This window comes from Eleutherodactylus coqui, chromosome 5 (assembly GCF_035609145.1).
Source record: "Eleutherodactylus coqui strain aEleCoq1 chromosome 5, aEleCoq1.hap1, whole genome shotgun sequence".
Taxonomy (NCBI): domain Eukaryota; kingdom Metazoa; phylum Chordata; class Amphibia; order Anura; family Eleutherodactylidae; genus Eleutherodactylus; species Eleutherodactylus coqui.
This window is the reverse complement of record NC_089841.1, coordinates 59,739,652-59,754,231: the sequence shown is the minus strand read 5'-3', so window position 1 is coordinate 59,754,231 and position 14,580 is coordinate 59,739,652. Positions and strand designations below refer to the sequence as shown.

At 46.1% G+C, this 14,580-nt stretch overlaps 1 protein-coding gene across 1 annotated transcript in view; it reads left to right on the top strand.

The window, feature by feature from the left end:
• Positions 1 to 11,118, top strand: part of LOC136627480 (elongation factor 2-like) — a 36,466-nt gene extending 25,348 nt beyond the window's left edge. The window contains exons 8-15 of the mRNA XM_066602614.1: positions 122 to 260; positions 2,540 to 2,735; positions 2,891 to 3,149; positions 8,940 to 9,047; positions 9,361 to 9,714; positions 9,891 to 10,073; positions 10,192 to 10,324; positions 10,748 to 11,118. Coding sequence (XP_066458711.1) covers positions 122 to 260; positions 2,540 to 2,735; positions 2,891 to 3,149; positions 8,940 to 9,047; positions 9,361 to 9,714; positions 9,891 to 10,073; positions 10,192 to 10,324; positions 10,748 to 10,941 — 1,566 coding nt within the window. The 3' untranslated portion in view covers positions 10,942 to 11,118. The remainder of the gene's footprint in view (positions 1 to 121; positions 261 to 2,539; positions 2,736 to 2,890; positions 3,150 to 8,939; positions 9,048 to 9,360; positions 9,715 to 9,890; positions 10,074 to 10,191; positions 10,325 to 10,747) is intronic.
• The last annotated feature ends 3,462 nt before the right edge of the window (positions 11,119 to 14,580 follow it).

The window sequence follows — 14,580 nt, the reverse complement described above, 5'->3', positions numbered from 1 at the left end:
TCCTCCACATTTCTCCAGCTTTCCTTTCTATATGTGGACACTGGATAATGCCACTTTCTCTCCTCTTTGGGAAGAGTTGCAGGTTTCTGGCAGTAATGTAATGTGTTTTCCTGGGCTGCAGGCCGTGATGAGGCGCTGGTTGCCCGCTGGAGACGCCTTGCTGCAGATGATCACAATCCACCTACCTTCCCCTGTAACAGCGCAGAAGTATCGCTGCGAGCTGCTGTACGAGGGTCCTCCTGATGACGAGGCTGCTCTGGGTAAGAGTCTAACCAGGGCCAGGATTAAAGGTTTGTCTGGGACTTTTACTATATTGATGACCTATCCTCAGGATAGGTTATCTATAGTTGATCGGTGGGCGTCTGCTGCTCAGGATCCCCACCAGTCAGCTGATTGGGCTTGCTGTCAATGAAGACCGCACTGGAAGCAAAGAGTACTGTCTGTATTACATCAGTTTGGTTTAGTACTGTAGGCATGGCTCCTATTCAATTCAGTGGAAACTGCCTGCAGTACCAAATCAGGCCACTGCAATGTTGACAGCGCTATCAACTTCCAATGCTGTTCACATTGACAGCAGGCCCGGGGATCAACTGATCGACGGGGATGCCAAGAGGCAGACACCTGCCTATCAATAGTAAAAGTCCTGGACAACCCCTTTTAAAGTGAATACCTACATTTTATAAAATTCAGTGTTGATTAATTTTGTAATACTGCTTTATATTGACCCGAGCTTGGTTCCTGTGTTATAGAGCTCTAAATCCCCAGCATAGACATACATGTAAAAGTTGGCTACTTGCAACCACCAGTAGGCAGAGATTATTGCATTTTGTCTTATTGAGTTCAGTGTATAAACAGTATGCAGTTAAATGGGTTGTCCATGGTTTAGAAAGACATGGCTGCTGTCTTCCCAGCACAGCGCCACAGTGGCCCATGGGGTATTGCAGATCAGCTCCCATTCATTTCAATGGAGCTGAGGTGCAATATCAAGGAGTTTCACAGGGGCAGTATTAGTCCAAAAGGAAATTCGGCAAAAACTTACTATATGGACCCTCAAACTAATAGATTTAAAATATAACTTTTATTCGTGATGCTTAAAATAAAGAAGAACAAACACAGATACACTTATCATATAAAATAAGGAGGTATCAGAAAGCATATATTCTGATAAATGCCACTTTACTAGATAGGTAAAGACCAAACAAGTGGAGTGGCAGAAAGATTACATTCCACCGTTATGTAATATTGGTCCTGGGTCTGAAAGAACGAGATTAATGCGCAGGAGTCATCCTGATGATAAGGAATGATATTAGTAAAGACCTGAGCATTAATATCACCCAATGCCACTTTTTTAACAGGAATAGAAATCAGCCAAGTCGAGTGAAACAATGGCACTTGACTATTATGTCGTTTTTGATCCAAAGTTGTTGGAAGGAAAAGAATTTATTTTCCAAGATTATTGCTCAGGTGGCATCCTCGTGGTTAAGGATGGCACTGCCGAAAAAGAACCTGAGCGATGATATTACCCTAACCCTACGCGTTTCCCCCACAGAAATGTGGGTTCCTCAGGGGCATTTAATGTAGCATAAGGCTGAATTCACATGAACGTATATCGGCTCGGTTTTTACGCCGAGCCGATATACATCGTCCTCATCTGCAGGGGGGAAGGCTGGAAGAGCCAGGAGCAGGAACTGAGCTCCCGCCCCCTCTCTGCCTCCTCTCAACCCCTCTGCACTATTTGCAATGGGGGGAGGCGGGGCAGGGGCGGGGCTAATTCGTACCACTTAGCCCCACCCCCGTCCCACCTCCTCTCATTGCAAATAGTGCAGAGGGGCGGAGAGGGGGCGGGAGCTCAGTTCCTGCTCCTGGCTCTTCCAGCCTCCCCCCCTGCAGATGAGGACGATGTATATCGGCTCGGCGTGAAAACCAAGCCGATATACGTTCGTGTGAATTCAGCCTTATGCTACATTAAATGCTATCATTAGAGATGAGCGAGCATACACACTAAGGCAAACTACTCGAGCGAGTAGTGCCTTATGCGAGTACCTGCCCGCTCGTCTCAAAAGATTCGGGTGCCGGGGTGGGAGAGCGGTGAGTTGCGGGAGTGAGCAGGGGAGAGCAGGGGGAAGAGAGTGAGAGAGAGATCTCCGTTCCTCCCCGCTCTCCCCCGCTGCTCCCCGCCGGCACCCGAATCTTTTGAGACGAGCGGGCAGGTACTCGCATAAGGCACTACTTGCTCGAGTAGTTTGCCTTAGCGAGTACGCTCGCTCATCTCTAGTTATCATTAGAAAAATACAGCTTTGCCTGCAAAAATGAAGCCCCCATACAGCTATGTTGACAGAAAAATAAACTTATCGTTCTTGGAAGGCTGGGGTGAAAAGACAAAAATAAGGAGGGAAAAATCTCTGGTCAGAAAGGGGTAAACCGCCAAATCCAAAGGTAGACTTCATTCGTGAGGCCTGTTGCCACAAAGGGTTTTTTTTTTTAATGAGTTGATCTCCATGTACCTGATGGCACAATTTTTGATTTTCCATCTGCCTAGGTGTGAAAAGCTGTGATCCCAAAGGACCCCTGGTGATGTACATCTCCAAAATGGTTCCCACATCTGATAAGGGGCGGTTCTACGCCTTTGGTCGTGTCTTTTCTGGAGTTGTATCAACTGGACAGAAAGTGCGGATTATGGGTCCCAACTACACTCCAGGGAAGAAGGAAGATCTCTACCTGAAGCCTATTCAGAGGTAAGTGCTCCTCCTCCTTGTCCTACTCATCCCAGTAGATGGAACGTCATTCTATAAGCCCTTGGGACAACATTGGTTCTTTTTTCAATCCAAGTGTGAACAGACTCCGGCAGCATGAGGCACAATAATTGACTGAACCCCATCTTACCTTGTAGGACCATCCTTATGATGGGGCGCTACGTAGAACCCATTGAGGATGTACCTTGTGGCAACATAGTCGGTCTTGTTGGAGTTGACCAGTTCCTGGTGAAGACTGGAACAATCACCACCTTTGAGCACGCCCACAATATGAGAGTCATGAAGTTCAGTGTTAGTCCCGTCGTACGTGTCGCTGTGGAGGCAAAGAATCCTGCGGACCTCCCGAAACTGGTGGAAGGCTTGAAACGTCTAGCCAAATCTGATCCTATGGTTCAGGTAATGTGGGAATGACATGTTCCGGATGTGCGCCATACATATACATCAAATGGCAGGTGGTGTTTAGAGATGAGCGAGTATACTCGCTAAGGCACATTACTCGAGCGAGTAGTGCCTTAGCCGAGTATCTCCCCGCTCGTCTCTAAAGATTCGTGGGCCAACGGGGGGCGGGGAGCGGCGGGGGAAAGCGGGGAGGAACGGAGGGGAGATCTCTCGCTCCCGCCGCAACTCACCTGTCACCCGCGCCGGCCCCCGAATCATTAGAGACAAGCGGGGAGATACTCTGCTAAGGCACTACTCGCTCGAGTAATGTGCCTTAGGGAGTATACTCGCTCATCTCTAGTGGTGTTGTATGGAGTAAGCTTAGCAGCTGAGCCCACCCCATACACGGCAGGAGTCTGCTGTCTATGACAGCCATGATCAGACATAACTATGATCACAGCTGTTAACCATTTAAATGCCTCTGTCAATTTGGATAGCAGCATATAATGTTCTAATTAGGATTGAAATTTCCAGAAAGGCCTTCCCTGTAAGAAGATCATGGTGTGCCGTCCAGGTGGCATGGCAGCCCAGGGCCTTCTGAAGGCGCCCAGAGGTGCCTTAAATGTTTGTCTAATAAAATGATAGACCGCCAGTCAAAATATAGCATAATGCAATACTATGGTAACATCTGTCAAACAATTGCAAGTTCAAGTGCCCTACGGGGAGAGAATATAGCTGAAGATTTTCTGTTACTTGCAAGAAATATTACGTTTTAAACCCCCATTTTCCTAGTTATTGAATAAAAAAAAAACTGCTGTCTCTGATAAGGGCAGTTTATTAAAATATTACATTATTAATCCCACAATGTGAGCGTTATCAGTTAAAAAAGAAAAACAATGCAATGCCAAAATTTAGTTGTTTTTTTTAAATCACTTCATCTTCAAGAAAAAATTGAATAAGAAGTGATCAAAAGCTCATATGTATCCCAAAACTGTAGCAATAAAAAAAAGTTGTCACACACAAAAAGAACGAGCCCTTACATGTATCCATCCATGGTGGGATGGGGTCAAAATATGGCGACAAAAAGCAATTTATGGTATTTTATTTTTTACGCGGTACAACATATAAATGTATCACCATAAATACACCGACCCGCAGAATAACAAAAAATGTTATTTTTACTGCAACGTGAACACTGTTAAAAACCACCTCCCATATTTTTCTTCTGTACACTCCTCCTTCCAGAGGCTTGATTATTTATTTGTTTCCTACGCTCTCCTCCAAAGGGTGGGAAAAGCACACATAGATACCCTAACCATTTCCGACCACGCGCCTCTCCACATCGATATTGATCCCCACAAGATAGAGCCAAAGGAATGGAGATGGCGTCTCAACAAGTCACTCCTGGACTCGGCGGAAGAAAGGACTCGATTGTCTGAACTGCTGGAAGAGTTCTTTCAATTGAATTCTGAGGCCGACACAGAAACGCCAATTATTTGGGTAACCCATAAGACCTACATAAGGGGTCTATTAAAAGCGCTGGGAACAAAAATGAAAAAACAACAACAAAAGGAAATAGATAACAAACTCAATCAAATCGCAAAATTAGAACAAAAAGCAAAAATCTCCCAAACTAAAAACATCCTAGAAGAACTGACCTCACTAAGACGGGAATTAAAAAACAGCCTAGAATCTAGATTCAACAAAAGACGCTTACACCTCAAACACACAGTCTATGCCCATGGCAACAAAGGGAGCAGGTTCATGACGGCCCTAATTAAAAAGGCAAATCGTTTTAACAAAAGAAGGCGTATCGATTGCAAAAAAATATCAATCATTGCGCCTTAGGAGTGCAATATCTTCCTAAATATCCACGTTTTTTTGTGAATAACTACGTGTGTACCAGTTTCAACAAATTATAATAAACTGCACCAAAGTAGTGGAATAATTATACGAGACCTTCGGTTTATTCCTTAATACAGTCAAGGCCGAATCTGGGCCAACTGGTTACTCTGTGACCCTTGTATCTCTGGGTAACAGACCAAGTTCAGGGTGTTCCCTATTACACTTTTATACCTCCACAAAAGAAATAACAAATATCAAAATTACTGTTATTCTTTGCTAACACAGCATTGATAACGGAGGCATTATTTTTAAAAAATTTTTGTTGTCATATATGTTTGTCAATTTTTAATAGGATAAATAAAAGTTATTTTTTAATAATAAAAATTAGATTTTCTAGTGGGTCCTTTTCAGTGAATTAATCTATACAATACTAGAACCCTACTGTCTCAGTGAATAAATAATTAAAAAGGCACGAGCGAGAAACCATATATCGACCATAAAGACACAAACAGGTAGGGTGACCACCTACACCGCGGAAATAGCAAATGAATTTCAGAAATACTACTCTGATGTATATGACTTGTGTGGCCGAGGAGGAAACCCTATCCCGCAAAAATCAAAAAGTGAGATAGATCATTACTTAAACGCACTAAATTTGTCTAAACTGGACGACTCAGAAGCCGACAACTTAATGACCCCAGTCACTAGTGCCGAAATAGAAGGCGTCCTGGACTCCTGCCCCACCGGAAAGAGCCCAGGCCCGAACGGCCTATCCTTGGCCTATTACAAATCCTTCAAAAAGATACTAGTTCCCCGATTAAGGGATTTATGTAACTCACTACTACAAGGAAAATCTCTACCCAGGCAGTCTCTTGAAGCACACGTCACGCTGCTGCATAAGGAAGGAAAAGACCCTGAATTATGCGGCAGCTACAGACCTATATCGCTCATAAATGTAGATGTGAAGATTTGGGCAAAATTGCTAGCCAAACGATTAGAAGATCTGATTCCCACATTAGTTGACAGGGAACAAGCGGGATTCGTGAAGGGAAGAGAGGGAAGGGACAATTGCCACCGAATGTTACACATAGCGAGATATGCCCAATCCCGAAAGATCCCGTTAGCCTTCCTGGGGACCGACGCAGAAAAGGCGTTTGACAGGGTGAGCTGGATGTATCTAGAAGCAGTTCTTCGACGGTTTAATTTCCCCATCCCTTTCATTGCTTCCATTTTCTTATTATACTCCAAAGCACATGCAAGACTGAAAGCCAACGACATCCTGTCCCCCCCATTCGATATACGCAACGGAACCCGCCAGGGTTGCCCACTTTCCCCAACACTATTTATTCTTGCATTGGAGCCTTTTCTTCAGAGAGAGACAGGACCCAGGCATTAGAGTCCTCGAAATAGGTCCCCACTCTATCTCCTCCGCAGCGTTCGCAGACGATATTATGTTCATTGTCATGGAACCAGAGAAGGGAATCCCGGGATTAGTCTCGCTCCTGGAGGAATTTGGGGCCCTATCAAATTTCAAAGTGAATTATTCTAAATCCACAATCCTAAATGTCTCAATTCCGGAATCCCAAAGCAAACCGATACAATCCAGCTCCCCCTTCAAATGGTCCAACTCTTATATTGACTACCTAGGCATTAAGCTCTCCAGGAAGGCTGAGGACCTATATATGCACAACTTTTGCCCCCTAATATCGAAGATCAACGAAATGCTTCACGCATATGACCTGCCCTTCATCTCCTGGTTTGGCAGAAAGAACATTCTTAAAACTTATGTTCTCTCGACAATCCTCTACAAAATTCGCATGCTTCCAATTTTCCTTCCAAAATCCTTCTTTAAAGCCATCAAGAAAGCTTTCTCAGACTATGTCTGGAAGCACAAAAGGCCACGGCTAGCCCATAGCCTAATGATAAAAAGGCGATATGAAGGTGGAATGGACTTACCTAGCGTGGAGGACTATTACAATGCACCACAATTAAGCTACTGGATGGAACTCAGTCAACCTATAAGAGACCCGATTTTAGCGGTACTGGCAGAAGGGATGTATGGAGACGCTTTAATAGAAGACCTCTGGTTCCCCCCCAGATTTAAGTCCAGGGGACGAGGCTGTGAGCCCCTTCTCCGGGGACCCTGCGAGACCTGGGAGAGACTTGGGAACTCTCTGGCACCTAACCCATCCCCAGCAATGCCCCTACGCGCATTATATAAATTAGGAAACATCCCCTCAGACCCAATGTCCTTCAATATATGGAAAAAATTTAAGGGGATAACAGTAGGGGACCTACAAGTACAGGCCCACAAAAAGCCCTCCAAGATACTAGAGGCCCTCCTCCCCCAGTACCCGCTCTCTATTGTACAGAAAGCTCATATTACGAAGACTATAGAGAAATTTCAAAGAACATTTAAATCAACTAGACCCAGGACCAGCTTTGAGGGAGCCTTTGAGGGAGCCCTGGGGGAGAAGGAACTGAGCCAAAGGAAATTAGCCAAAATAAAGAAATGTTTCATTGCCCCAGTCACCCCTACTAAAACAGCTTTTCTCCTATCATGGGAAAGAGAACTGAATATTACCCTCACTCCAGAGGAAACTAAAGTCCTTTATGAAAACAGCATTTGGCCTCTCTCCTTGTGTGCTAACTCAGGAAAGCCATTATAAACTACTAGTAGGATGGTACAGGACCCCACAGTGGCTACACGCATACAAATTGGCACCCCACAATAAATGCTGGAGATGCGACGCCAATGTTGGCTCCTATATGCACATCTGGTGGGAATGCCCAATCATTACCCCTTTTTGGAAAGAAGTAATGGGAGCCCTTCAAAACATCTTACCCAACTTTGTTCTCACAGCAGATATCATCTTCCTCTGGAGACCATCAACCAACTTTCACCCATTTAAAAATAAACTAACAGCACTACTGATAGATGCAGCGAAAGCCTTCATCCCTCTTCTTTGGCTCCAGAAAACCCCTCCTACTCTAAATCAATGGAAAGAAAAAGTAGACCTAATTTGCAATCTAGAAGAACTAGCGAGCCGGGCAAACAATAGACATGACAGGTTTGTGGAAATGTGGACCCCCTGGAAAGCATTGATCTGAGTCTCCTGTGGGGGTAGGGGGCAGATGCCAACACATCCACGTACAGGCACAAGTGTGGTAAGACCCCGGGCGGCGAACAGATGAAAGTGATGGGAAATGCAGAGCAAGTACCATAACAAGATATAATGTCGCAAACCCGACTCTCCTTCCCAACCTCAAACCCCCTTACCCCTCACCCCCTGTATGTCCGTCTATCGTGACCCCCCCCCCAACTTCCCCCCCGCCCTGCTCCCTTGTCTTTGTACCATGCGTTACAAAAGTTAATCGATGTCTCTACCCAACACGCAGTATTTTGAGTTAAAGAAGAGCGCGAATAACAATGGAGGAACAGAATCGCGTAGTACTAAGTAGTTAGTTAATTGCAAGACTATTTGTAGGGATGTCCAGACAGTTATTGTTTTATCCAGAAGCACATCCCCAGAAACTGCAACCACGCAATCTGTCTTGCTCTAGAAGTTATGTTAGTTAAAGACAACATTGTCTTTTTTGCCTATATGCATGTAATCTCTCAATGTATGTAACTAATAATAAAATTTAATAAAAATTGATTTAAAAAAAAAAACCTCCCACAAAAATGGCGCAATTCGTTTTTTTCCATTTTGCCCTACTTAGAAAAATGTAAGTTTTCCAATACTTTATATGGTACAACTGAAAAATAACTACCTGCAAAAATCAAAGGCTTGAGTCGCTTTGGTGCAAGAAGAATAAAAATGATTGTTTTGAGGGTTGCAGCAAGAAGGGGTTAATAGTCGTGAAAAAAAACACGGATTCATTTTTTAGCTTCTCTTTTATACAGAGGAAATGTGGTTACGTAAAGAAATATAAACTGTAACCTATTAACTTTGTTTTTAGTGTATAATAGAAGAATCGGGAGAGCACATTATTGCCGGCGCCGGGGAGTTACATCTAGAAATCTGCCTTAAAGACCTTGAAGAAGATCATGCTTGTATCCCCATCAAGGTAAGATGCCGGTCCTATCTGGCGACAGATGGAAGGTCGGGTCTAATTCTGTTATAAAGGTAAAGGTCAGATTACATATTTCTTATTCTGCTGAGGGAAAATGAAACTTCACTTTCTACAAACATTTGACATGTTAGAGTGACATGTCAAAAGTTTTGCACAGTGGGGTTCTGGGTGCTGAAACCAGGGGGCTGCAGTACTTACCCGAGTGCTGTGGCGCTTCGGTTGTCTTTAATGCTTGCTGGCTCTTCTTGGCAGCTGAAGGCAGTTGCATTTTCTTCCTCTCACTGACATTCTTTTCTTTCTTTTTAAGAAATCGGACCCCGTTGTGTCGTACCGGGAGACTGTGAGCGAGGAATCCAACCAACTCTGCTTGTCCAAATCTCCCAACAAGCACAACCGACTGTACATGAAGGCCCGGCCCTTCCCCGATGGCCTGGCTGAAGACATCGACAAGGGAGACGTCAGTTCCAGGCAGGAACTAAAGCAGCGCGCCCGTTACCTGGCAGAGAAGTACGAGTGGGATGTGGCAGAAGCCAGAAAGATATGGTGTTTCGGTCCCGATGGAAACGGGCCCAACATCTTGGTTGACATCACGAAAGGAGTTCAATACCTCAATGAGATCAAGGACAGCGTCGTGGCTGGATTTCAGTGGGCCACCAAGGAGGTGCGTATTATATCCCTGTAATCACATCACATGAGTTTAGGGTTTCCCTACCACAGGTGAATCCTAAAACTTTGGTGTGACATTCGTGGCTCTAATACAGGATGTAGCCACACCGAAGCTCTGTGTGTTCTTCACTTTGAGTCTCACGATTATTTTGTATAAATATTTCTATGCAGGGCGTTCTATGCGAAGAGAACATGAGGGGCGCCAGGTTTGACATCCATGATGTCACGCTGCACGCCGACGCCATTCATCGTGGCGGTGCACAGGTCATCCCCACTGCCAGGAGGGTGCTGCATGCTTCTGCCCTTACTGCCCAGCCAAGGCTAATGGAGCCCATCTACCTGGTGGAGATTCAGGTGGGTTATGGAGATGGAACAAAAAGGACTGTCCAGTCTTCGGGGAGATGTTTTACTTCTACAGCGGATCTCTATTTAATGTTTGAGTATTTGACATCTGATTCCTTTGTTCACCCAGTGCCCAGAGCAGGTAGTCGGCGGCATCTATGGCGTACTGAATAGGAAGCGAGGACACGTCTTTGAGGAGTCTCAGGTGGCCGGAACACCCATGTTTATTGTGAAAGCCTATTTACCTGTCAATGAATCCTTTGGTAAGTTCTCCCAGACATTGTGTTGTACTTGTCCACAACGAAGATGCCGAATTGGTGATAGTTTTGCCGCACACTACAAAAAGGCCCCATGTGCCTTTTTGACCAGGTGTTGGAATTATATGAAGAGGTAATTTGGGTGCACATTTTGAGATAATGAGATGCTTTTCTGATAGTAGTAGTAGTATAGGGTCTGTGATTAGAAAATGTCAGGGATCGTTCTGATAAACAGGCAGATTATAGCCAAATACAACGCTGGTGCTCCAACTAACGTGTCGGGGACAATTGTTTACTTGTGTCACACACAACAGCAACGTGCCTTGCGTTTTTCATCCCTAATATGGCCGTACAATAGGTACAGATACAATGGGATAGTAGACTACATAACTGCTCATTTCATCACTACTGTTGTGTCTTCTCTGATAGGTTTCACTGCTGACCTTAGGTCCAATACTGGAGGTCAGGCCTTCCCGCAGTGTGTATTTGACCACTGGCAGATCCTGCCCGGAGATCCATTTGATGCCACCTCTCGCCCATGCCAAGTGGTGGCAGAAACCCGGAAACGTAAAGGATTGAAGGAAGGAGTCCCAGCCCTAGAGAACTTCTTGGACAAATTGTAACCAGCATCTTCAACTTAATCGAGGCCAATTTCTCATGAAACCAAAATCACTTCCCATGACAAAAGACGCCATTTCTCTCAACTGATCCGAAACATGCACATTGAGTGCCCCTTCCTTCCAAAAAAAAAGGAAAAACACTTAAAAAAGGAAAAATTAAATAAAATTTGAAATTGCGAATTTCATTCTACTTACTATTGGGCTCACACTGATCAGGGAAATGTACATCTTTGGTGATGTCCTTGAGAAGGACGGTCCTGGCAGGGTAAAGTTTACAGTGTTGGCTTTGAGGTCACATGACCAGACTGGGAGAGGAGGGCAAATACTGAGATGTATTCATTGTCTGCACAGGGTTAAGTACTCTGCAACCCGCCACATGCCCTCCAATCGGGGTCCAATGAACACAAGTGATAAGCCGCTAGCTGGTCATTTTGCAGGGGCTGTTACAATGTCAGATACTGACTTATAGGGCAGATACCTTCCAATATGCAGTGCCACTGAACGGTCATGTTCTGACTGGCACAATCTTCCTCATATCAATCCTCATCCTGGACTGCTGGGTGACTACCAATATGGGCCTTGTTATAGCTTCCCCAAGGGTGGGAGTGATCACCCATTGGACAGTAGATGATATTTTTGGTGTAGGCAGTACATGACGTGCTAGATGCATAGCAGCGGGTGATATTTTGGGTGAGGGTGGCATGCTAGGTGTAAATGACATTAATTTTCAATGTGACCCAGAGTGTGATATTTGGTATGGGGGACACTGAATGAGGATGCTATGAAACTGATGACAAAAAACTCTAGAAATGCAGGAAAAGCACCCCGTGGGATCCCAGATGAGTAATGCCCAAGCACCCTGTCCTTCACGTAATGTAAACCTCAATCTGCGTTCTCTCTGATGCCAGCTGTTGCAGGCGGGTCTCAGCTGTGGGGAGGGTAGCCCGTTTTGTACAATTTGCATATTTACAGCGATTATTGCTAAGGGGTTAAACAAACACCGGTTCTGTTTTGCAGCATATCTTCCACAGCAGAAAATCTGCTGTAGATTTGAATGCAGATTTCACCCCCTTGTTTAAAGAGGCAAAATCTGAACTGAACATCCGCAGCATAAACAGATATTTTTGGTATAACTTACCGTAAAATCTCTTTCTCGTCGCGTTCATTGGGGGCCACAGCCTAGACCATGGGATATAGCCACTGCCCTAGGAGGCGACACTAAGCAAAAAAAGTGTTAGCTCCTCCCCGCTGGCTATATCCCCCCTGCAGGCACTCAGCTAATTAGTCTGTCTGCAAGCAGTAGGAAGCCAGTGGGAGTACATTTATACATATTGTGTTATATACATACCAAACATAAATCTGGCGTAATTCTTTGCCACCAAAAAATGACCGAAGAACAGAGAGTTCCGGCAACCGCCTAAATAATAAGGGGTGGGTGCTGTGGCCCCCAATGAACGCGACGAGAAAGAGATTTTACGGTAAGTTATACCAAAAATATCTGTTTCTCGTCCGTATCATTGGGGGCCACAGCCTAGACCATGGGACGTTCACAAGCAGTCCCGAAAAAAACATATACTGGGTGGGCACTGCACGTGCGGTCAAACGACTGCCGCCTGCAGGATTTTCCGTCCAAGAGCGGCATCGGATGATGCGGCTATATGGACTCTATAAAACTTCGAAAATGTATGCACGGAAGTCCAGGTGGCTGCCTTGCACACCTGGAGGGCTGAGGCTCCGTGACGGACTGCCCAGGAGGCCCCCACCGCCCGTGTGGAGTGGGCCGTAACCCGAAATGGTGGCGAGCGTCCCGAGGCTCGATATGCTTCCGTTATCAGGGACCTTATCCATTTTGATAGGGTGACTTTTGAGGCTGCTAGGCCCCTTCGAGTCCCCTCCGGAATAACGAAGAGGGAGTCGGTCTTGCGGAAATCCCTTGTTCTCTTCACATAGGTTCTCAGCGCCCTTACTACGTCCAGGTGGTGTAGCAGTTTTTCCTTTTTGTGTACTGGATTTGGACAAAAGGAGGGCAAAACGATTTCCTCATTAATATGAAACTGAGAGACTACTTTTGGTAAAAACTCGGGTGATGGTCTTAGTACCACTTTGTCCTGGTGAAAGGCCATATATGGTGTTTGTATAGACAATGCCGCTAGTTCTGAGACCCTTCGGATCGATGTGATGGCGACGAGGAATGCCACCTTCCAGGTTAGTAACCGCATCGGGATTTCCTTGAGCGGCTCAAACGGCTGGACCGTAATAGTGTCTAACACGAGATTGAGCTCCCAAGTTTGGACCGGAGGCTTAAACGGGGGTGTTGTATGGGCAACTCCTTGCAGGAAAGTCCGTACTGCCATCCTGTTTGCAATTGGTCTTTGGAACAGTACCTTTAGTGCTGACACCTGGCCCCTCAGCGACCCTACCCTTAATCCTACTTCAAGGCCTGATTGTAGGAATGCAAGAATCCTGGACACCGAAAATTGCATTGGTTGTAAACGCCTCTCCTCGCACCAGATGAAGAAGCGCTTCCAGACTCTATAGTAGATTGCTGATGAGGCTGCTTTCCTGGCTCGTATCATTGTCTGGATGACATTTTCCGCATAACCTTTCCTTCTCAATACCTCGGTCTCAACGGCCAGGACGTCAAATGTAGAGACCTGGAATCCGGGTGAACAAAAGGCCCCTGGGATAGCAGGTCTCTTCGCTCCGGAAGGTGCCACGGTGTGTCGTACAGCATTTCTATGATGGCCGCGTACCAGCTCCTTCTTGGCCAATTTGGTGCTACCAATATCGCCGGTCGCCCTTCCTGCTTGATTTTTCCCAGGATCCTCGGTATGAGCGGGATTGGCGGGAATACGTATAGGAGTTTGTACTTCCTCAACGGAATTGTCAGGGCATCGGTTGCCGCTGCCTGTGGGTCCCGGGCTCGGGACACAAATGGGTGTATCTTGCAGTTCAACCGTGACGCCATGAGGTCCACATCTGGTGTGCCCCATTTCCGGCATATCGTCTGAAAAATTTCTGGATGCAGGCCCCATTCGCCGGGATCTATCCTTTCCCGGCTTAGGTAATCTGCCATCCAGTTTTCTACTCCGGGGATGTACACCGCGGATATTGAGCTTAGATGCCTCTCTGCCCATGTCAGTATGGCTGCCACCTCGCTCATTACCGACGAGCTCCGTGTCCCACCTTGCCGGTTGATATAGGCCACCGCTGTGGTGTTGTCCGTCTGGATGCGTATGCTTTTTCTCTTGAGACTGGGCCCGAAGTGTTGGAGCGTCCGGTAGATAGCTCGCAGTTCTAGAATGTTTATGTGAAGCCTTGCCTCTCTTTGTGACCACTCTCCCTGAACCGATTGGTCCCTCAGTGTTCCGCCCCAACCCGAAAGGCTGGCGTCCGTCGTCACTATTGTCCATTGCCTGGGGCCCAACGGTCGCCCTGCCTGCAGCCTGCCAGGTCTCAGCCACCATTTCAGTGACCCTCGGACCTGAGGGGTTATCTGGATCTGCCGTTCCAGGGTCAGCCGGGACCCATCCCAGCGTGACAGTATCAGGTGTTGTAACATCCTTGATCGGAACTGAGCGAAGGGGATTGCCTCGAATGCTGCCACCATCTGGCCCAGGATAGCCATGCAGTATCTGATGG